Source organism: Parasteatoda tepidariorum, chromosome 2 (genome assembly GCF_982258835.1).
Source record: "Parasteatoda tepidariorum strain Cologne lab strain chromosome 2, Ptep-v5.0, whole genome shotgun sequence".
NCBI classification, from domain to species: domain Eukaryota; kingdom Metazoa; phylum Arthropoda; class Arachnida; order Araneae; family Theridiidae; genus Parasteatoda; species Parasteatoda tepidariorum.
In genome coordinates this window covers 18432290-18457673 of record NC_141756.1, presented here as the reverse complement: position 1 = coordinate 18457673, position 25384 = coordinate 18432290, and the positions used below count along the sequence as shown (strand labels likewise).

The 25384-nt window shown below is 31.1% G+C and overlaps 2 protein-coding genes across 3 annotated transcripts in view; one reads left to right on the top strand and one right to left on the bottom strand.

Annotated features, from left to right (window-relative positions):
- The window catches only part of LOC107443176 (uncharacterized), an 85163-nt gene extending 71260 nt beyond the window's left edge, over positions 1 to 13903 (top strand). For both annotated transcript variants that reach the window (XM_087156923.1, XM_016056960.4), the window contains exons 2-5: positions 1258 to 1385; positions 4706 to 4889; positions 10070 to 10231; positions 12627 to 13903. In XM_087156923.1, the coding sequence (XP_087013049.1) occupies positions 1258 to 1385; positions 4706 to 4889; positions 10070 to 10231; positions 12627 to 12778 (626 nt within the window). In that variant the 3' untranslated portion in view covers positions 12779 to 13903. The remainder of the gene's footprint in view (positions 1 to 1257; positions 1386 to 4705; positions 4890 to 10069; positions 10232 to 12626) is intronic.
- LOC107455951 (metabotropic glutamate receptor 6-like) overlaps positions 1 to 25384 on the bottom strand; it is an 84057-nt gene that overhangs the window by 36646 nt on the left and 22027 nt on the right. The window lies entirely within an intron of this gene.

Sequence of the window (25384 nt, the reverse complement as noted above, 5' to 3'; positions counted from 1 at the left end):
AAAATCATGTTTTATTAAAAATCATCACATTATCTCAATGTAACTTTTAAATTGTTTGAATGCATAATTATAATGCAAATTAAAGTTTAAAAGCACTTTAAGAGACTTAAAACTAAGTCATACACCTGAGTAGCCCATTTGCAAAAGTGGCTTATTCATTTGTACATTTTATGATAATTTTTTGAGATTTTACAGCATAATTAGGCTTATTTTAAAGTAAATGATTCGATCCTTACAGTAGAATTAATATTTAGAAAAAAACTGAATAATATTGGTAAATATGGTTGTTTATGAAAAAATATAAATAAATGTCCAATTTTTATAAGATATTTCTAGCATAATGTTTCTATAATCTCTCTCTTTTTTTCTTCCTTTCTTTTTGAAAATACATATTTTAAATCTACTTTGTAGTTACTTATGCATACTGTCCTTGTACTATATTGTCCTTGTGATATTTCAATACATTAAGTAGTTAGGAAAATTTTTTTATCAAAAATTCTTATGAAATTAATTCATATTCTTATGAAATTAATTCATAAGAATGAAATTAATTCATAAGAATTATGAAATTAATTCATAAGAATTATGAAATTAATTTATAAGAATGAAATTATTCATAAGAATTATGAAAGTAATTCATAAGAATTATGAAATTTCATAAGAAGTATGAAATTAATTCATAAGAATTACTAAATGAGAGAAATTTTACATATGCATTGAAACTTTGACTTTTTAATTATATTCATAAATTCTATTTAAAAAAATTCTATAAAATAATAACTAGCTATTCAATTAAATTAGGAAAATGTTCTCTGTTGAATTAAGTGGCATATTTGTTCTTTTAAAATTTATTTAAAACTTTTCACTTTGTGCCCTTAACAAAAGTATTTGTTAAGAAGTTTTATATTACTGCAACGGCAAATTTAAGAGTAATTTGAGTACTTTCTAAAAATATAAATCTCTATTTCTATTTTGTTGTCTCTTTATCCTGCTTTACTGTAACTGTTTCCAATATATTTCCTTTGACGATGCAATAAGTACTGATGCGTGGTTCTTTAAATTATAACCCAACATGGCTTAGTATTAATATGAAAAAAATTGTATGATCACAGTTAAAATTTTATTATTTTGCATTATATGCTCATTTATATGTATTCATGATCATCTTATTTGTTATTAATGCTCATTTATGGGTATTGATCATGAATTAATTTTTGTATTATCTTAAACAAAACTTAATTATTTTGCGTTCCATAGGTATTACGCAATCGTCACCAACACCACCAACTCCTCCTGTACCACAGGAAACATTTTGGAAAGTTTCTGATGGACTTGAAACTTGCATAAAAGCTAATTTAAAAATAAGATTTGAGATACCATCCAACGTAAGTATCAATTTTATAAAAGTAGGACTTAGTACAATATATTAAGCCCCATTTTCAAGTTATACAGGAAATCAACTTTTTTTTTTAAATAAAAACACTACAATTTCTATATATGGTTTTGTGTATTGTGCTGTTGTCTAGTGATAATTCTGAAAACATTTGAATAATACCTATATAGAAACGGTGCTAAGACAGTACGCAAAGGAACAAGACTTTAGGAGGTGGCAAATGGAACCATTGTCCAAGCAAATTTTTTAAATTACTTAAATTTTATTTCAGTACTGCTAAAACGATATATATTTATTTAACCCAAAATTAAATTTTGCTTACAAATCAGTATCAAAAATATATCGATGAAAATTAAGTTCATTTTATTAAAAACTATGACAGAAAATTAACCTTTAAAGGTGGTATTATTGAAAATTTTTCAAAAGCATAAAGTTTAGTAAATGTTTTAACATAAAATTAACTCTTTCATATGATTACCTTGGTGAGCCATTTTAACTTTTATTTGCCTATTTCCATCTCTTCCGTTTAAATTGCGTAGGCTAATGTATTATGCAGGGTAACACAAAAAATTTATCTTAATTATTTCTCACTATTTTCTTTCTACAAGTACAATATTTTAAGCATCAGAATAAGTTTTAAAACATTTTAACATGATTAAGTAACATAAATGTTTTGATTAGTTTTAAAATCTAAGTTTCAAAAATCAATTAAGACAACAAGAAAAAATAAACATGGAGGACTTGTTTTTCAAACAAAGAGCGAATTTTCAAATCATTTTGACAAAACTTAAAAATTATATGTTGCAAAATTAAAAAAATAAGAATTGGTTGTAACTGACGAGATATTAACTGGAAAGTATATTCTTCAAATTTTTATTACATGTCATGCTGGTTATTTATACAATCAGAGTGATTCCAAAGCTGGAAAAAGCTCCCGATACTATATCTGATCCCCCCCCCCTAAATTATTTTCATCAAGAAAGTTCCAATGTGGTGCTAATGTAATCTTTTTCTGTTTTATCCCTCTTTGTTGAACTTTCTTATACACTAAAAATTACTACTTTTTGAATTCAAAATTTAAGATTATATAGTTTTTATTTAATTCCAAGTTTATCTCTTTATGGTGTGCACTTTCCAGAGAATGTAAAATTGAGATGAAATCCAATTTTTTAGGTACGTAATTAACGCGGGGAGGCTACATACTCAAATTTAGAAGAGCATCATATGCATTAAGATCCACCGCTTGTACATTAAAAGTAATGTGAGGATCAGGAATGGAGATACGTCACATGTGAACCGGTTGTTGGGTAACTTTACTTGTATGATTGGGTACACTGCTTCCCGCAATCCACCATTTTATTCCTTCTTTTTATGTCAAAATGTGTTAGATGATACAAGGGGTGATCAAATGAAAATGTACGAAACGACGTAAAAACGTAACATTTTAATATTTGCATATTCCGCCATGGGAGAACGTAGCGAGACATCAAGGGATGCGATTGGAGTCTCTGACTGGGATCAGAGCATGTGCTATCTCTCGCATGTGCAGGAGAGAGCAGTGGCTGTTATCAAAAGCGGCGTCCAAATGACGCGGCAGTCCGAATGAGGAACAGAAACTCGAGCACAGAAAAACCATTAACTCCTATGTGTACTGTGAGACACTCCGACGCCTACGCAGGTCCATCAAGAATAAAAGACCGGGGAGGCTCACAGAGGGTGTGGTTCTGCTCCATGATAACGCATGTCCACTCGTCTCCAGAGTCACACACATGGAACTGGCCAAGTTAAAGTGGGAGACGTTGGACCATTCTCCCTACAGTCCGGACATGTCGCCCTGCGATTTCCATGTGTTTGGTCCACTGAAGAAACACCTGAAAGAGAAATACTTCAACTCGGATAACGTACTCAAGGACGCTGTGAAGGACTGGGTCTCGTCACGGCCACAGGAATTCTGGGAACAAGGATGTTTTTTCCTTTGTGCACAGGAACCGTACCTTAGCTTGGGGACTGGTTTACATTATGTCAATGAAAGCTAGACTCCTTCCCCTATGTATATTCTTTGCACTAACGATGTTTTATATAATTGTTAGTTCATTTTACGACTTTAGACAGGTATGTAGATGTTTAACTCTACGAGAAGAGACAGTTAAACCTTTATTTTTCTATATTTCAGCTGAACTCTGCTTAGGATTTGCTGTCTCACATATTATCTGTGATTTTCATCATACGCTCAATTTATTGTTAACACTTCAACTCAACCGGTACTTAACACATTTCACCCAGATTTATTAAGTGATAGAGCAACCAGTTATCTTTGCAATAAGTGCTGCCATCTTCCTTTATAAATCCATATTTTCAACCTTCCGTTAGTCGCGCACTTGTTTCCGACATGGTTAATCGCGTTGCACCTATGAGGTGTTTCTGATTTTTTGAAACCCAAATGAAATTTAGTCTAGTTTAAATAGTTAATTGTTACCAATTTAAGACTCTTTAAAGAGATAAATATCAAAAAACTTATTTAGCGAAGTACCGAAGTTAAATTTTTCTTGCTCCCGCGTCGGATCTCTTCCTCCATCACAAGATGTTCAACCAATTGACGCAAGAAGGTTCTGCGGTGTTTTACTCCGTAAACATTTTCTGTGCATATAACTTGACCATTTATTCCTGCTACGTTGAGTAGGACAGAAAATGAGATAAAATATATATATTTAATTCATAAAAATATTATATCCATAATACTTGCGTCAATGGTCGCGCTGCACCAGAGGGGTGATTTGAGCGGTTCCAACTCTCCATCGACATGTTCTAAGGTCGGTTTTACACGGACATTTGAGTAATCCAAAGTTAGGAACATAACATTAGGCTCGACCCCCGGAAAAATCTATTGACGGCAAAGGAGGTGGAAGTGCAGTAGGGATGCACCTGTGAGGTGCGCGCGTCTAACGGAAGGTTAATTGCTTTTTTTTGTAATTTGAACTTCAAAGCTCTTCAGTATCGTGAACAATAAGGAAATGATACAAAATTGTTCCATTAAATATCATCTCACAACTCAAGAGCATCAATCAATTTTCTATAACTAACTTTAGATGGAAAAAAAAGTGTTTGTATTGGTATTTCTATTTTAAATGTTGTGAGAAAAGTAGAGATGTGAAAAGGTGTGTAAAAAGTGGAAGTATATGTTTTTCATTTCATTTCCAGGCTTAAGTTTCATTTTTAATGAAAAAGTACCTTTGGTGAAACTCTATAGATATTTAAATTTACTTTATTATGTAATTGATCTTCATTTTTTCAACTGATAGATTTTAATTTTAGAATGGATCTAGATATCTAGTTTTATCACCAACAGCTGATTCTAACAAAAGTAGTTGTGATGGTTTAAATGTTCTTTGGCTCCATAGTGATAATGAATTTGACTTCATTATCACATTTGAAAGGCAGTCCGGAAGAACGTATGCCAAAAATGTGACTTTGCAGCTTCTTTCGACTAATGAAACTGGTAAGATTTATTTATTTATTTTTTGATTTTGCACGCATGCGCAGTAAAGTTTAAAATGATTTAACTTTTAATTGAATTAACTTTTAAATGAATTACCTTTTAAATGATTTATATATTTTGATAAAGATATTTCGTAAGGCGACAAGGGACTTTCAAAGAAGCAAAAATTTGTCAAAAAATCGATATTTTGCATTTTATATTTTTGAAATTTAGACATTTAACTGAACATTTAAAAAAAAAAATTCTGGAACAAGAGCAAAATTGATGAAGTTATGGCCATTTCAGTTTTGACCAGGCCCCTTTGTTTACCTTTTTTTGTCTGCAGGTAACTGTTAAAATTAGTTTCGTTTAAAATTAGTTTTAAATTAGTTGAATATTTTGTTAATTTTTTTAAAAAAATTTAAAGTATATAATTATTAAACTAGTTCATCAGACAATATTTATAGGCGATTATATTAAGAACAAGAAATATTTGTTCAGAAGTAAAGTTTGCAATGAAAAACTGGTAAAAGTCATTTTTCTCAAAATGTCTTTTTTGACAAATTTACAAATTTCAAACTGTTCCAGCGCAATGAATTTGAACTTTCATTCTATTGACCTGAGAATTTAATGCTATATATTTATGAATATTATTAGCATTTTGTTGGAAAAGTTTTTTTGAATTAAGTGAATAGTATTTTTTTTATACATGATATTTTCTAGAGGTATGACGATTTTTAAAAATGTAGGTTTTTCACTGTTTTTTTAATGTTATTTGTTTATATGATAAAAAATAAAAAAAGTACTCCCAAAAATTTTTTCAACATTACCTAATATGTAATATTTTAAAAGAATTTTGTCATTTTGACAAAATTTCAGATGCGAGGAATAATATAAAATGAAACATAAAAAATTCAAAAATTTAAATTTTTTAATTTCTTAAATTTTGAAATATTTTTTTGAAATTTCGTATAAAAGTTCTTTTTAACAATATAAATGTATTCTGAAAATTTCAAGCAAATCACTTGATAATTTCAACAAAAAAAAATTGAAAGTCGTTTGTCACCTTAAGAAGAAGGATCGACATTTGCGGAAGATTCACGGAAATTTGAAAATTTTTTCAGAAAACACAAATGCAATAGAAATATGCTACGTGCGGACTTAAAGACAGAGGCAAACAATAAATAAAAACATTTTTAAAAAATTATTTCTTTTAATTTTTTGCAATACAAGAATTTTATTCTACTGAATAGAATTTCTTTACGAAATATTGCACATTGATAAATTACTATCATTTAGAGTCAGACATTCGCTGATAACGAATTTTTGTATTTTGGGAAAAATCTTTCAGCATAACCACTGTTTTTAAACATCATTAAGTTATTTTGAAAGTTTTTAAATTGATTTAAATTTTTTCCTAAACCGTATAGCTTTTTTCTTAAATCAATGCGTAATTTATTGGTCATTGTTTTGTAATCTAAAACCTATTGGTTTATTATTACTTGCTATTGGTTTATCCTCTAAAATCCATTATACAATGTTAATTTTGAAGATTCAGAATACTATTTACCGTTGAAATGTGAGTAACAAATAATACTCACCAAAAAGTGTCACATTTTAAATCCTTTCTGCTTAAATTTTAGCATTTCTCACATTTCCAGAATTTCAGAGGGAAAAGAAAAAAGATTATTCCAGAAATCATCACGAAAATTCACAGCGTGAAATACTTCCAATCTTAATTATAATCCATGTTTGCATTTTTGATTATCTGTTTGAAACAAAACAAATTTTAATCTCTATTCATTATTTAGTATTATTACAATCCCAATTGAAGGAGAAATGTTGAGCAGAAACTGGATGATTTCCAATTTAAATTGGAGTAATGGAATGTATGCAATGCAGAAAAAGTTATTAAAGAATAAAAATACATGATAAAATAAAAAAAAGGAAATATTTTGAATACCAGTTGATTGTATTTTCATCTGATAACATTCAAACATTGATATTTTAAGCTACATTACATTTTAAATTATGAAATTAGACAAAAAGTGTACTTTTCTCAAATAAGCATATTGTATTCTGTTTTTTCAGTCGGATTCTGATTTTTGATCTCAAAAACATGGGTAATGTTTTGAGTATCTTAATTTTATCTCTATTTTTTAAAAAAACAGTTTTAATCATTTCCCTTACATCATTTAAATATATCAACAATAAAATTCCACTCCATTTTCACTCTCTTTTATAATTATAAACACTTGTTATAATTTATTATATAATTCGTCATTTTATTAATGACTGGTATAAAATTAAATTGAGAGATAAACAGAGTTTCATATAATTTTAAACTACAATTAAGTAGTTTTAAATTACAAAATAAAACAATTGAATGCAATCAGTTTAATACAAAAAATTAAATATAATTAAAAAAAAATCATGAATATTTTAAATTTTATTTAAATATTTATGAACAACTTTATATATGACCAGAGTCAAGTTTTTTCCAAACATTGAAACATGTTTTAGATCAAAATTCTAATTCGAAGAAAAAATTTTAAAAAATGCTTTAGAATTTATTATTAAGATGCATGGCGTTATAACACTAATTTAATAATAGCTTTTGATCTAATGATTAAATTTTCATCTGATAGGATGCAAATATGTTATTTTAAATTATTAAGACATGATTTAGTAAATATGCAAATTAATTTATGCATACAAATATAATTTGGTTACGAAATTAGGCACAAAATTGAACTTTTTTTCTAAATACATGTACTTGAATAGATCCTGTAAATATGGGGGAAAGACAATCTGGTAAAAGTGGTATAAAATTTTTTACTTAAATGTATTCGAATAAATGGTAATATTAAATCGACAAAGAAACCCAAAGCTCAGATTGCACAATGCTCATAGAGGAAAGCACTGAGGCTTGTGAGGTCCCAGATCAAAGCCCAATTTTGCGTAAAAAAACTTCTAAAAGTTTAGAAATCAAATAATTCAATTCTAAAGACTAAAATTAAGATTTTTAATTCAATGGTAATAAATGTACTGTTGTATGGGTCAGAGATATGGAAACTAACAAAACTTCAGAGTACAAAACTAAATAGTTGGTTAAACAAATGTTTGAGAGGGCCTGGATAGCCTGGTCGGTAGGGCACTGGACCTATGTCCGAGAGTTCGTTGGTTTGAACTCCGCCGGCCGAAGACTCCCCGTGTAGTAAAGTGACTGATGCACGTTAAATCTGTCAAGTAGCAAAAATTCTCCATGTTCCCGTGACAAATCAATATCTCTGGGGGTACTGGATTGGAGAACGATTGTTCTCTGATTCAGGTCAAAATTACGATCTGTGGATGAATGAATTGGTTCGCCCTGTAAACGGGTGCGACGTATGGCGTGGCAGAAGTCGAATTCTTGGTCATAGATGGTGCCACTGGAAAGTAAGAATAATCGCATCCCCTCTGCCTAAAACAGGCATACGTCAAAAACAACAACAAACAAATGTTTGAGAAATGTTCTATAAATATTCTGGCCTCAAACCATATCAGCTTCAGAACTCTACAGTAAGACCAGGGAAGATCCAATCACCAGCAGTTTAAAAAGAAAAACATGGAAATGGATGGGTCACATATTGTAAAAGAACGAGAATTCCAAGCCTCTACTCGGGCACCTGAAAACGAACTAAAAAGAAGCAGACCCATTCTACATGGAGAAGAAAGGTGATAGAGTAAGGAAGACAGGCAGGATGGACAAGCTCGTCCAAGACGAGATCTTGTTCAAAAGACCGAGTGAAAGTCATGGTGGCTTAAGGGTTAGAGCGCTTCCTTTCGAATGAGGTAAGCCAGGTTCGAATCGCACCGATGACTGTAATCCTCAGTAGTAGACGGATCATGTGTTAGAGTCCCCTTACCGTCAGCCTAACCGTGTGAGGTTTTCCTCTCCATGTAATGCAAATGCAGGTTAGTTTCATAAAGAAAAAGTCTTCCACTAAGGCAAATATCTCCCTCTTCCTTCTGAGGCTTCAGAGTTCAACGCTTGTAGTCGTAAACCCAAGAATTGGATTGACTGTTCAACGCAGGCTATAAAATAAAGAAAAAGAAGCAAGTGAGCTGATAGAAGAACACAAGGGCCTTAACACCGGACATGAACTGGGATAAGTAATTTAAAAGCTAATGAAAACGCTCTGGTGTGATTGAGGTAAATTAATTTTCAGACACATTTATTGATTAGAAACTATATAAAAATGCAGTTACAGCAAGGTAAATTAAAGAATTGTATACAAATTCTTGCAGTCGCGGGCAATAGATGTGTATAAAGAACATGAAGGCACGAAAGCTGTTCGTGGAAAATTTGTCACCATCGCTGAAAGCTTAGCGCATGAAGATTATACTCATTATGAAATAAAAAAGAACAGCCAAAATTTCTGTATTCTAAAGCACAGTCAATTTTCGAAAATTTGAAAATAGAATAACAAAACATTTGTGAAGTCAAAACGAGTTTTATACATCTGAAAATTTAATTTAAAAATATATATGCTGATTATCAGTATAGAGTCTTGTATAGTAAAAAAAAATACTTCAAAATGAAACAGTGATTTTTGAATGAATTTCGTCAAAATTAAGTGGCGACTAAAACTTGCTACACGAGTCAATGAAATGCTTGCAGAATTTTTTTTTTAATTGAGATTTTGTGTTTACTGAATGTTTTTTTATTTAATTTTATCTAAACCTGCAAGGCAACTGGGAGGGGAAATGAAATTTATTAAGAAACTATTCCCAAAAACAATGAATTTTTTCACGAGTATTTTGTTTTAATTAGAAAAATCTATTTTTATAGGGAGGAATAAAATAAGGTTAAACGAAAAAAATGTTTTAAGAGTTTCCATTTTAGAAAGAATCACATTTTAAATAAATATTTTATTCTAATGTGATTTTATGCAGATTTACCAGCTTTGAGCGCAGACATCTAAAACTTCATAACTGCAAGTTTTGAAAAGTTTAAATTTTTGTTTCTTCGTTTTTTTAAAAGTTATCTTGTTTTAATTGTAATTCTTGTTATTGCAACAGTTCCGATTTTAATTTTAATCCAAGTGTGGAATTATTTTAAGGCTACAAAATAAATATTCTGTTACCAATTTGTTTTGAAATTAGTTTTCTTTTAAATTTTAAAATAATTTTATGTTTGAGTTATAATTTTATTTCAGGATTTTTCTTTAATGACTTAAGGCTATTTTCATATTCAAACTATGAATACGGTTACTATATGTGCAAGAGTTTAGTTTCTGTTTCTTTGGGGAAGGCAACTATGGAAATTTTTGACATGGCCATTCAAGCTTATGGTATAACGGACGAGTATTCTATTTGGGGTATGTACTAAGCTTCTTTCCTACTACACACTAGCCATCATCTTCACACAGATCCTCATGCACTCACTGTTTCGAGTGTTCACATTGACCATGTTCTCAGTAGCCTTGCTCTTAAACACAAGAATCACAATCATAGAATCAGTTTTTTCAGCAATTTATTCATTACAATTAAACAGCTGCATTAAAAATATGACATTGAGTATTTTAAGGAGACACAAAAAGTTAAAAACAAAAAAGTGCAATTTTTATTTGATCATTTTCAAATTTTTTACTGAATAATTTCAAATTTTAACATTAATGGAAGTCTGCATATGAAGTCTTAGAAAAAATAATTATTAATTTTAAAGTTATAGCTGAAAGTATGCTTTTTAATTGTTGGTAATTAAAAAGTTCCTTGCTAACGAATTATATTTTTTTCTTATTTACATTTTTACCCGAATACGTTGTTTATAGGCATTTAAATAAATGTATGTTGTAACGGTAACCATAAAAATATATAATGTTAAGACATTAGACTTTCATTTTATCACCAAAATTGTCTCCAAGAAACGAGCTTCAATTATATTTGTTCAATTATTAAAAAATATTGGATTAATCAAATGCATTTAAAATTAAACAAGTCACATTGAAGAGCGTATGAAAATTTATAATAACAATAAAACAAAGTGGTATGCAAGGAACTCGTTAAAGTTAAAATTTATTTTGAGAAAGAGCAACTTTGTCAATGAGAATTGCATATTTATTAATGGACCTTTACTAATTCTTAATCTTAGTAAGAAAAACTCTGATTTAAACACTATTTACTGCCTATTACTTAGTGTAAATTTTTTCAATATCTCCAAAGCCAAATAAGTATCATAGAGGACTGATTGTCAAGGCATGGTTCCCAATAGAACACCAAAGTCAAGCATCACTGGCTGCGGTCAGTGTGTAAGTAGGTGACCACTTTGATCAGCCTGTAAATAGGCTGAGGATAAGCCGTATTGGTCTTCATTAAACTGTTTTACTGTAAAGTGTTCAACTTCACCTGCAGGTTGACAGGCTAACAAAACAGAAGAGCCATCCTCTCATCGGAGGATCAAAATTGTGATGGCACGTCTTCTAATCATCCTCAGGGATGTTTCCCAGACCATCAACAGATCGTTTTCACCAATAGCCTATTTTACAGCTTCAGTGCTATGTAAAACCAACCATCAGAACCAAATAATGAATGTTTTGTGTCTCCTTTAGTGTAAATAAGTATGATAAAACTCGTGTCTCTCATTTATCAGATCAGTTGACACACACTATGATTTTATTTCATGTGACGGTTGGTCTGCCCTGGAAGTTTCCATTTTGCTTTTTCATCCTGATACCTTCAGCAGCATTACTCTGAATACTTGGGTTCTCTCTTAGAGACTCCTCACTAGGCAACTTCATTTGATTTATATCATACATTGGATTAAAATGTATGACATTATGTTAAATGTGAATAAGAGGGATAAAAATCTCGTCCAGTTTTCACCTATCAACTGTTATACATTCTTTTTTCAAAAGTCAGTAGTCTGCCGTCATGAGATTTCCTGTTTGCGATTTTATGTTGCGTTTGATTTGCTTCAATTGTTCCACTTTCACTGTTCTTTTTTATGGACTCATCACTTAGTATCTTTGAATCAAAGTTTATCATGCATTGAATTTCAATGTAAATAAGATGGATAAAAATAGTAAGTTGATTCACCCATCTACTGCTACTCATTGTTTCTGTTTCATAACCTGGTTGGAATGCTTTCATTTTGCGTTTCTACTTTATTTATTTCCTCAGCACATCTCTGAAAGTTTTGTTTTTCTTTAAAGATTCATCACTCTGCAGCTACTTATTGACTTATATCATTAGACATAGACTCAGAAGACAGGCAGCTTCAAGGAGCTAGACACATCAGCCAGAGGTGTATTGTAAACTAACTCTCAATCATGATCAGCAGAAAAGTTTTATAGCTGAAACAAAGTTCAACAAGCACCTGACAGGAATGTCCTGTAATTCCCAAATCTCAACACAACGTTGTTCAAATCTTTGAACAGAAAAGACTTTACTCAGAATATGTAGTAAAGTGCTTTCCTCAAGATTACAACCACCACAAAGAGAATCAGATACAATACCCGTAATGTATAGATATGTCTCCTGAGGGTGCAGTAACCTGTGAGAAAAGCAATGCTATCCCTCAAGCAATTTCTGCTAAGCTGGAGAAGCCCTTTTTGACCCAAATGTTTAAATCTTAGAGCATAAAAGACTTTACACTCACGCAGATCATGCTATGTAGTAAACAAATATTTTGGGTGGCACTGATAATTTAATTTAGATTCTTATTATTAAATCCTAATTGTTACTCTAATTTTTTTAAATTCTATCTCTGTTTAGCTGGTGACAGATGTCCTCCTGACAAATGGTCTTACACAGGCGCAGTGATCATTGGAATCGGACTTTTTGCAGTTGGTTTTGCAATTGGAAAACTGGTCACCAAATCATGCATTAACTTTTTTAATCGTCAAAAATCTTATGATCCATTGTAAAGTCTAATAAAAATGAAGTTAAAAAAATATTTTTATGAATTTTTTTTTTCAGTTTGAGTCACTAAAAGGTAAATTACCTTTTATATGAATTTGTCCTAATTAATGTTCTAATTTGTTGTGACATAACTTTAAATCTATTGCCTTTAGTAGCTTTTTTTTTTGGTTTTTGGGTAGTTAGTTACCAATAACTAATTTCATATTTGTTTCATATAATATAAAAATTGAAATTATAGTAAATACCCGATTAGCCATCACATTGACTAGCGAAAAATCAGTTCTAATTCTTCCTATATGAGTTTTTTTTTTATTTACGGGTATCTTATTTATCTGTAGAAACATTTGATTAATATTCTTTTTCCGTGCCCTTTAAAAAAGAATTTATAGTTGACAAAAATAGGGAAAGCAAAATAAAGAAAAATCCTTTTATCTTCTTACATTATCATTGTACAAAATCTCAATACAATCAAGCTAAGAGAATATAGTATACAGAAAACTTATATAGAAGAAATTTTGTGGAGCAGAATCTGGTTTATTCAAAATATTACGAGGCAGAATCTGACTTAGTCAAAATATCATGAGGCAGAATTTCTTCAAGATAAAATGTCACACGACAGTATTCTTTTTGGCAAAATTTTATGAGATAATATCTCATTTGAACAAGAAATCGTGTTCCAAGAATCTCACTTAGATAAAATATCATGAGACATTAATCTCACTTTGCTAGAACATCATGTCACAGAATTTAAACCAAACGAAATATCATGCAACAGAATCTCATTGAAACAAAATATCGGAAAATAGAATCACATTTGATCTAGTATTCCTGTTTCCAAGAATCTCACTTCCACTAAATATCATGAGACAAAATGTTATCTAAACAAAATATCTTGCAATAGAATATCACAATATTATTGTAATTTAACAGTAATTGTAACCATAGAATTTTGCACACATTAGCATTTGTTAAAAAAATAGAAAAATATATGGAAGTTTTATTTATAAAAGTTTTCATTTATAAAATTTTTAGTTTATATAACTAACTATCTGTTATTGTAAAATCCTAAAATTCTTGTTTTCATTTGTAAAACTTGTTTAATTGCTTTAATAAATTTAGTTTTTATTGTCTTATGTTATTATTTTTAAAAAAAAATAATATTAAAGCATTCTAAAAAGCATAAATAAGAGAGTATAAAAGTATAAAATAAGACAAAAAAATTTCAGCCCTGTCTTCTAATGAATCTGTAATAAAATAGCTCAGACACCAATTTTTTTTTCTTCCTACTCTGGTAATAATCTCTATAAAAATGTCATTGATCTGGTCTCTCTACTAAGCACTTCAATTACTGAAACCAAAATATTTTCATTTTATTTTTTAATTATTGCCCTTTCGAATGACTTTATGCAATTATAATAAGCAAAACACGCTTTTTGTTGATCATCTCATCAGAATAGAGATTAATTGTATTCATCGTCACTTGACGTGATATTTCTTATGGGCAAAATTTACTACTGTCAAGTAATTTTCTCTCCAGCACATATCCCATTAAAGAGGGTCGGGAGACAATTATTTCGACTGCATTGTTTTAATAATCACCAAGTGTATCAATATTTGGTCAAATATATCAATTTGTACCTGTATTACTATATTTGGTACTTCAAAATACATTAATCAGTAGCAGCAAACTAAATCCAAATTGTTTAAAGCAATTAGAATTTTTATACTAAATTTTTATACTATTATACTTATCTTATTAAGTACTTGGGAGCATAACTCTCTCATACTCTGACCTTTCATTTACTGTTAAAAATATTCATAAGTAAATGTGGAAAAAAGTTCTCTTAATTCTGATTAATACAAACATTAATACACTATGCTTTCTACAACTGTAAAAATATTTTCTGAAACCACGGAAAACCCGTTATAGAATTCTTAGTAAAACTGCACCAGTTACCATAATACCAGTAGTACACATTACCAAAATTAACTAAGCTCCTACGTGAGTATTGATTTTCGAAGGGCCTCCTAAACGAATTTCTCATTAACGTTTCATTGCGCATATATTATCTAAATTAATTAATCATTGGCGTCAATAATAGTATGATGATTTCTTGAGTTTCTCCTAAGCGAATTAAAGCCAATTTCTCATTAATTTTACCCATAAATATTTAATTAACATAGATTTTAAACTATTTACTTTTTTATAAAAAGATTTAAATGAATTACAATAAGCAAAATATACACCTAGTATATCAGATAACTTAAAAAATATTAATTTATTTTGTGACGTAGTCTACGCCCGCTCCCACTTTAATGTTGCTCATTGAAATTATCCGACATAAAATAATTAAATATTAAGAGTAATTTTTGGCAAATTAAAAATAATTAAATATTAAAGTAAGTGCAATAAACTTTTTTGTATCAAATAGAGCTAAAAGCTTGCAAATATCACTGATGTTATCTGAATATTATTCGAAAAATTGTATCCGCTATAGTGAAATTTAAAACATTGGCTAACACTTAACTACTTAGAAAAATTCATTTTGTTTCTAGCTCATACCGCTCGAACAGTTCGTCGTATAATGTTCCTAGTGTTGACGGTGATCTTCTTCGTTCCTCGAACTATCTGTATGCCAAATTTCATAGCCCTCGGTCGGATCATTCAGGAGTCTGTAAATTACACAAATAAACAGACATTCATTTTTATTGGTCTTTCTGCAGTATATGTAACAGTAGTGTGCAAAAATTTATCAATCGGCAATTGAATCGAAAAGGTATATTAAATCAGACTAATATTAAAAAAATTATTGCAAACTACCTAAAATGAATCAGGTTAATTAAGTAATCAACTATATATTTTCTTATTTGGGTAAAAGCATCAAGGCTCATTGCTATTAGCCTAAAAAGTGTGTTAGATTAATTAGAAATTTACGAGAAGTTTTTTTTAATCAGCCTTACTAATTGCTAATGATTGTACTAGTTTGTGAACAACCGGATTTTCCAACTACACTGCTGGACAATTGCTAAGGACGGATAACACTATCATCCATAGCAACCACAAAATGAAAGGAAGCAAAATGTAGAAAATTAGAATGAGTGCGGGTTATAGTAAGAAGAGGTATGCGTATGCAAATTTTTTTCCCACGTCTGTTAATCACGTGATAGCGCTGATAAGAGCTTTAAAGGTTTTGACGCGTGAGGAGAGTTGTTGTTTCAAGTCAAAGTTTTACAGGGAAGATTTAGTTGACGAACTTGAAATTTTCGGCATGCGTCCCCGATATCACTTAGATTATTTTAAGCGTGGCCGAATTATTGGAAAGATCGAAGAAGGGCGAAAAATAACAGATGTTGCCAGGGAGTTCGACATCGCTCACAGCGTTGTTTCACGGCTGTGGAAATCATTTAAAACTACTGGAATGTGTAGTAGGCGGCACGGGGGAGGTCGTGTTAGAAGTACGACGCCTGCAGAAGACAGATTAATTGTCCTATCAGCAAAAAGGAACAGGCGCACCACAGCTCAGCAGGTGACAAATCAGTTTCTTGCTGCCACATGAAAGCAGATCTCCCGAAAAACTGTTGCCAGACGTTTGAGGGGAGGAGGACTATACCCCCGCATACCTGTTGTGTGTGTCCCATTGACCAGGCAGCACCGTACTGCCCGTTTGCAATGGTGTCGTGAGCATCACAATCGGACTGAACAGGACTGGTCATACGTACTATTCTCAGATGAGAGTAGGTTCAGTCTGTCATCGGATTGTAGACGCCAACTGATCTGGCGCGAGAGTGGTACTGGTTATCGTCCAGAAAATATCCAGGAAAGGGGCCGATATCCGACATGCAGTGTCATGGTGTGGGTCGGCATCAGGATCAATGGCCGTACGCGCCTACACGTGGTTGCGAATGGGACTATGACGGGCCAACGATACATTGATGAAGTTCTACTTCCTCATGTTCGTCTTTTCCGTGGTGCTGTCGGTGATAAATTTGTTTTTATGGACGACAACGCAACATGTCATCGAACACTCGCTGCTCAGGATTGTCTAGACAGCGAGGGTATTCAACGTCTCGCATGGCCATCACGTTCTCCAAATCTAAACCCCATTGAAAATGTTTGGGATGCTTTGAGGAGGCAACTTGCTGGTCGAAACTATCCTCCGACAAACAAGAACACCCTCATCTGCACTGACAGAGGAATGGGATAAATTGCCTCGACAGCTGCTGGATAATGTTGTGCAAAGTATGATACGACGTGTAGAATGTTGCATCCAATCCACAGTGGACATATCCCGTACTGGCACCTTTCTTCAAGTTGCCTGCTGACATTTGGATGCATTGTTCCATTTTTCCGTACGCAGCATCAAATAAAATTTTTTTTTCCAGATGTTTCATAGCTTTTGTACTTTCCAGAACAATGAATATTCTTTATTCTAATGTCTGAACAGTGTGTCAACTATATTTTATCCTACTAGGCCTCATGTCTCACTTAATGTTATGCTACATTGCAATTTGTGATCCGTCCTTAGCAATTGTCCAGCAGTGTATGATACGACATTCACAATTTAGACATAAAAATTCGGAAACGCGCTTTTCAAAAGGTATAAATTAACGATCTACTGTTCTAATTTTGCGGACATTCCTAACAATTACGAGTACTGAGTTTTCCTCAAAGAAAGAATCTAGTCTTATAAATCAACGGCTAATTCTACTAATTTTATGGAAATTTCTTTAAAAAAAAGTAATATTTTGGGTGTTTGGTACAAATAAAAAAAATGCTTCAGATTCATGGAAACACTGATATATATCAGCGTTTTTCTACGTGAAATTAAAAACAATTCAACTTAAAAATAAATGTAGATTAATTTTCAGTTGAAAATCTTAGTTATAAAGTCTTCACTTGTTAAATATTCTGAGTTTTCACAAGCGTGTTTTAAATATTTTCCTCCCATTCTTTTAAATTGATCTTGCGTAACAAGTTTCTTTTCACATTTACAACGATTAAATGAGATATCGATTATAAAGAAATGTTTCAAATTAAAGAAGACGTCAAAGCAATTCTCCTGAGGCAAAACAACTAAATTGTTTTGCGAGAAAAATAAAGCTATAAACATATAAGATTTTTTATTTGAGTGTTTGTATTTTTAGTTACATTTGCTTCTCATTTGTGGCACAATGTAACTGTAATTAGCAACACAATATCTAACTCTTTTAACATTTTAATTACTTAACGTGGTTTTTCGAAGCTTTTTTGCCAAGTAAAATAAAAAAAGTAGCAGTTTAAATGTCTTACTCTTGATGCAAAGCTATAATTTTGAACTATGTATAACATATCGATGTAAAGAACTATCTGGCTTTTAGAACTGACAAATACCTTAAATATTCTAAATGCTAAATAATCCTTAGAAACTGAATCGATAAGACAGTACCTGGTTAAAAACTTCATTCGTTAAAAAAATAAATAGCATATAACAGTGGACATGTTTCAAGTTCTTCAAAAATAGGTGCCTATTGTCAAGACTTTCTAGATTTAAATGCTCTGGCAAGGCTTAAAAAAGGGTGACTAATTTTAAAGCGCTTGAAGCAAGTCGACTGTTTGCTATCGATTTATTTTTGAAGCGATGAAGTTTTTAATCAGGTTATTCTAAAAGTTATTAAACTTTTTTAAAAAAATCGTCAAGTTGACGATTATTTCCAGGCTAGATATCCAAACCGTAGCATTAATCTCAGTTTTTGCAAATTTTTATTGGCTAAATATTGCTGCATTGAGGTAAGTTTTCATATATTAAAAACTTAGACCTTAAACGCTTTACATTTTTTCGAAAGTGTGGCTTTTCTCCATATTGATGTTATGCGCCATTTTTAGAATGAGCCGAGAGGGCACCGGGTAAAAGCTGGCTAAACTCGACCAAACTGTCGTGAATAACTGTAGCAAACTCACAACATGAAAAAAACATATTATTTGTAAAAAAAGCATAATTTCAAGCTATGACAGAGCCGAAAAACAGTCTTTTTTAAGGCAACGTGAAAAAAATCGGTATCATAACAGGTAATAAAAATTAAATAACGAGCTTTATATAGTTGTTGTTGCTCATTTACGTCGCACTTGAGCTGCACAATAGGCTATTGGCGACGGTCTGGGAAACATCCCTGAGGATGCAGAGTGGGTGGCACCCCCGCTTCGGTAGCCCAACGACCTTCACGCGAAGTCGAGCACTTTACGGTAGAACAGTTTAACGGTGTATCGGCTGTGGAATAGAACCCCATGGTTAGTTCGAATAAAAAACTCGTTTGCAGGAATAAAAAAAGGGCGGCATGTGAGGTAGGTTGTTTTGATTTGATACTTATCCATTTCGCATTGTGTTGAAAGTAGTTAAAAGTTATTGAATTGAATTAGTTTCAGGTGGAATATTTTTTTGTTTTATGCTCTATTGAATGAGGGTTTATGCGTTGTAAATTGTTGGAATGGTAAAATTTTATTGTTTATGATAGATCGAATACTTTCGTTTTGAATAAGTACTAGTTTGAATTCGTAGTGTTTGTAGTTTCTGACTCACATATGCTTTAAAAATTGTTTGATTTGTTTTGTGCTTATTTATATCAGAAAAAGATTATAAAATTAGCAATAGCTGAAAAAAAAGAGTTAGATAAGTTGAGAAAACAACGTATCTCACATAGAAGACAGGTTACCAAACTAATTAAAAAAATAAAAACTCGTTTAGACGAGCAGGGACTTATAGATGAGCTCGAAAGTCAGCTGTTACAATTATAAATCAAAGACGAAAAAATTCAATAAATTGATAGTAAAATCGAAAATCTTTTAGGTATCGTCGATATTGAATTGGAAATCGAGAATATTGATGAATACAATGAAGAAATAGTTTTTACTTCTGTAAAATTAAAGATTAAAATCAAATCGTTGTAATCAGATTGCGTTATTGAACATAAATCTAATAATGTGCAAGAAATTCCATTAAATCGAGGCGGATCAAATATAAACGCAAAATTGCCGAAATTGAACTTTTGAAATCAATATAAAAATTCAATTGACGAAACTACTTCTCTCTCAGATGTTGAAAAAGTTTCATATTTATTTGTTGCACTTTCTAGCATTAAAGGTTTTGTGATAACAGAAAATAACTATATACCAGCTCTTAAATTAATTCAAGATACATTCGGTCTGAAAGATGTGTTAATTAACGCCCATATGTCCAAATTGTTAAATATGACCCCGTCAAAAATTTCTTCTAATTTACAGGAATTGAGGGATCTTTATTTTAAATGTCAAACTCAAATTCGTTCTCTTGAAAGTTTAGGTGTAAAATTGGAAACGTATAGTGTAATGATTAGCGCAGTTATTTTGAAACTATTTCCCTGTGATCTTATTTTAAGATTTAGCAAAGAGCAGATTTCAAGTACTAAACATGATCTAAATGAATTAATGAGTTCTTCGTCTTTTGTATAACGCTATCATCGCCAGAGAGAGAAAGAGAGAGAGAGAGCTTTTCACTTACAACAGTCTGCGGTTTTCCCTCCTTCATCTCTTCACTAAATGTTTGTGAATGTAGCAATTCGTTTCGTAAATTTAAAAGTGGTTAGTTTTGTAACAGCATGTTATTGTGAATTACCTAATTTGGTGGTAGTTAACTTCCACCTGTGAATGTTGACAATCACATAGTCACTTTGGTAAATGTCCGAAATACATACTAGATCTAGTTAAGTGCCACTGCCCGGTATGCCCTACATTAATGTTTTTAGCGCTCAGTGTCACTGACCCGTATGCCCTACATCAATGTTATTTTAGGTCAAATGCCACTGCCCAGCATGCATTTAACCGGTTCTCCGAATACTAATGTTTCTCCAAATCTATCCTCGGCAGTTTTTAAATTATCGAATAAATATACAAATATCAACAAATAAATTAATATCAAATCGGATGTAACAAACATTTTGGACATACACCCAAACGACTATGTGATTATTGACATTTACCACCGGCATTATCTTTAATTTCCGTCATCCACGGTTACATATACAAGTATAAAATACATGTGTATACATTTGTAAAAATTCTACAGAATAGCTAGCTAATAAGGAGATTTAAAAGAACAGGTTGTGAAATTTCTATTCTAAAGTACTAAAGTACTTAGTACTAAAGTACTTAGTACTAAAGTACTTAGTACTAAAGTACTAAACTTTCTGCACGCCACTATTTTCACGAAAAATATAAACGATTTTCAAAATGAAATAACATTTTGGTGGCTGAAACCATAAAAAGGGAAACATAACCTGAAACCATAGACTAAAAAGTGGAAATATATTGATTACAAAGTTATAATACTTTTAGCTTTTAATGATTTTGGCAAAAAGTCTCAATATCAGTCATAAATCCTTAAAAGTCATTAAATTTTTAAAAAAATCTCAAAATTGAAATACCAAAAAGGTATCCAAATAATTCTGCCTTTCGACACTAAAATACCACTTTTTAATTGCAGCTCCGTGTCAAATTCTATAATTAATTGGCTTGAGTCAATCTTTCTCACGCTGAAGTCTGACTGTGTTACTGCAAATGGCTAGCTGGAGAAAGGATATTTCGCATCCTGAACTAGAATAAGTCGTTAAAAAACCGAAAAGAATCCTCAAATTACCAATGCAGTCTCTGAACTTCTCAAATGATCTGCTCATTACCCAAAATGCACTCGTTAAAGTGAAAATAAGATCGTTGCTCGAATAGCAGCAATGTTTCTTTACGCTTAAATTAGCACAATTTAATAATTTATTTTTTGTCTTTTAAAAGAGTTGCGATACTCAAACAAACAACACATTTGTTTATATAATCAATAACTAATCATATTAGAAATCAAATCACACGAAAAATCAAATGGTTTAAAATATGACACTTAAAGAAACGTAACATCTTTTCATTTGCTTATTATTTGTTTATTATTAATGTAATTAATTTAAGAAATTAGCGTAATGTTTAAGGAATCAAGTCGATGAATAAAATCAAACTATTAACAGTTTGATGCTGTCGCTGTCTGTTGACAACTGTTAATAGCTGAACTGTTAATCACTCAACTGTTAATAGTGAACAGTTAACAAACTATTAACAGTTGAGCGAAGAGAACTTTTAAACTTAAACATTAAAAAAATACACACAGTACCAAGGTAAATTGAAGAAAACCGTTGATTTCACACTTTAACGGATTACCGTAGTTAATTTGCAGATTTGCTAATTAACGCGCATATTAACGATTTTTTGAGCTTTAGGGGCAATGTATGCATTTGATTCAATTTACATACACTACGATTTAATTTATATACATTTCAATGCTATTTGAAAATAACGTTTGGAACAAATAATTGAAGGATTTTCAGTGTATACATAATTACAAATTTAATTGTTCCAAACACAACAGGCATAGGTCTTTCATTCCAGCAAAATATTGGTAAAATGTATAAAAATCACTTTGTTTGAATGGTTAAATAACAATTTATTTAATTGTTATATCACCATATTCAGTTAATGCAGTCAAATAACTATAAAAAATGGTATTCAAACTGTGAAAAATTCGTTTATTAACTGTGTTCATCAGACATCGTTTATTTACCGTGTTCACCAGACATCTTTAATTAAATATTTCCACCACTATCATTTAATGACTGTTTCTCCAAATTCTGATTAGGAAAGCAGAATTTTATAAACACCAATTGGGCCCATAGCCAATGAGAATCGAGCTCACATTCTTCAAAAGCCTGAAGCTGAGCCATTTTGATAAGGATTATGAATTTATATTTTTATTTTCCATAATCGGGTGCCTAATGAGCTTATAGTAATAAGCCCGGTAGAGAGTTAATCTGCTGCACTGTTTTCATAAATCCAAATTTGTCAGCTGCACCAACGAATTTTGACAGAGATTATTATATAAATTCAGCTTATATTAGCATGCATGCAGCAAAATTTGCGAACAGAAAGTCTTTAAGAATTAAGCTGAAAAAAATTATGTTGTTTTAATTTAAGTTTAAACTTTTTAAATGATGCTAAAGAAAGAGAATGAAATCCTATTCAGATATGACAGTGAACATGAAAAAGGAAAAAATCTTGACTTTTCGTTCCTTCTGGTGTTTTCTCATTTCAAAGAAACACGTTTAGAGGTGTTTTAAGAATGGAGTCTCAGCAGTCCCTCCCACTCATTTGATTGTTTTTAAAACAGAAAATTGAGATGAACAATAATCTGCAGGTAGATATTTATAGTAGTGACATATTTTTTTAATTTAGTTCATCATTTTTTTTAATTTATGTAAGACTTTATGTAACGTAATTTTTAAAATAATACAAATACTAGGACTCTAAAAGCATGTTGCCTGCTCCTGAATTTTGACGTAAATTGCCAGATGCCGAATGAGACGTATAAACTGCACCAAAAAGGTTGGGGGAAAAAGGAAATCGATTAGAATTTATAAAACATAAATGTTACTAAATTAAATTACATGAATTTATAAGAATAATATAAATAAATAAAGATTATACAACTAAATAAGAATTAGATAAAATAGGAATGATATAAATGAATAAGAATTACTGCAAGTTAATGATAATTGAAAATTGTAAAATAATAAGTCTATAATATAGTTTTAAAGTAACATGTTAAAAGTGCAAATAGTGCTTAGTAATTTTGAACATATTGTTTCTTTGTTAATAATAATAATATGCATTTATTAATCCTTTCTGATTCGCGTTTATTATTTCTTTATTAATAATGTCTCACTGTCCTTTGCTAATAATACTTAATTATGAAAATTATAAAAATTGGTTATCTAATTTTGCAAATATCATTTTTGTTGGATACGTTATTAATAGTACATTCGTATGCTTTTATAACTATGGAATCAAAAAAGAATGGGAGATTTTTCTAACCTGCTATTAAGTGAATTTTTAGTTTATTTTACATAATTTTCAGGGCTTTACATTATACTTATCGTAAATAGTAGGGAATTTGTTTAGAGAGAAAAATTAGTATAATTATATTGTTTTTAAGAGTTTTTCTTAATTATATTTCTTTATAAGTAATTGCTTTTGTATCTAGTCACAAAATAATTAATTTAAATCATGAATGTTAATTTAAGAACCGAACTTCGCCATTAATGAAAGTTATGATGACTAAATTAATATCGGCTTCAATGATTAAAAAATGATGAGTTGAAAAATATCTTAATTACAATAGCTGTAATTAAGAAAATAATAAATGTATACAGCAATAAATGTATATATGGTGCTCAGGTATGATGAATAAAAAATAACTGCTTAAGTATTGATACTTTTTTATTTATAAAATTTTCGTAACCAAAATAATTACTAGTAATAAGCTCCTTTTTTATTTTTATACTTAATTATAACTCTTATTATCAGGAATATAATGCGAGTAATTTAATCTAATGAGGGCAATTATATGGCATGCATAATTTCTATTCATTCTAATAAAATTACTTAGATAAATGTAATAATTCATTCGTTTGCTGCGATTGTTAAACTTTATTAACCATTTCTAGGTTTATACAAGTTTCAGAGTGAATAAACGCTACTAAAGGAAACTTGTTTTTATTAAATTCGCCAAGGATTAAACTCAGCGTTTCAGTATGTCAATTTTAATTCATTTATGACTTTGGCTTAATTTTTTACAGTTTTCTTTCCTTTTCTTGAAAAGTTACATATCTATCACCTTCTTAAAGACCTCATATTAAGCTCTAAAACTTTTTTAAAACATTTTTTTATATTATTATGAAGTATGACCCTTTAAAGGAAACTACGGTGTCAATTTCGCCTCGAAATATTAGTAGTGTATTTGACTGCTTGGCTTTATTTTATTTTATAACCGTCGTTGAACAGCCGACTCAATTTCATGGGTTTACGACTACTTACGTTCAACTCCGTAGCCTTGTAATTTTGAACCAATCCAGAAGACAAGGAAACTCCTGGATCAGTACCCCCAGAGGTATTGATTTGTTGTGGGAACATGGAGGACTTTGAGACTCGACAGATTTAACGTGCATCAGTCACCATTTACTACACGGGGAGTCTTCGGCTGGCGAGGATCGAACCCACGACCTCTTGGATATGGGCCCAGCGCCCTACCGACCAGGCTATCCCGGCCCTTGCTTGGCTTTATTGTAGATTGGATGAGGAAAAATGTCCAATGTCTCAGAAGGAAGATATTTTCCAAAATAGATGATGTTGAGTATTTGGTGCTCTAGCGCAGGTTGATCTATTTTATTTTATTTTATAACCGTCTTTGAACAGCCGACCCAATTTTATGGGTTTACGACTACTATTGTTCAACTCCGAAACCTTATAATTTTGAACCCAATCCAGTAGACAGGGAACTCCTGGCTCGAGTATTGGGAGAAATTTGCATTCGTGGAGGACTTTTTGATGGAGCTAACCCGCATTTGCGTCACATGGAGGGGAAGACCACGAGAACCTCCCACGGTTAGCCTGATGGCAAGGGGACTCTAACCCATGATCTGTGTACCACTGAAGATATTTCATGTCAGCACTGTGGTCGGTGCAAGCCGGATGCGCAATTCGTATCGACTCGGATTCGAACCCGGCCCAC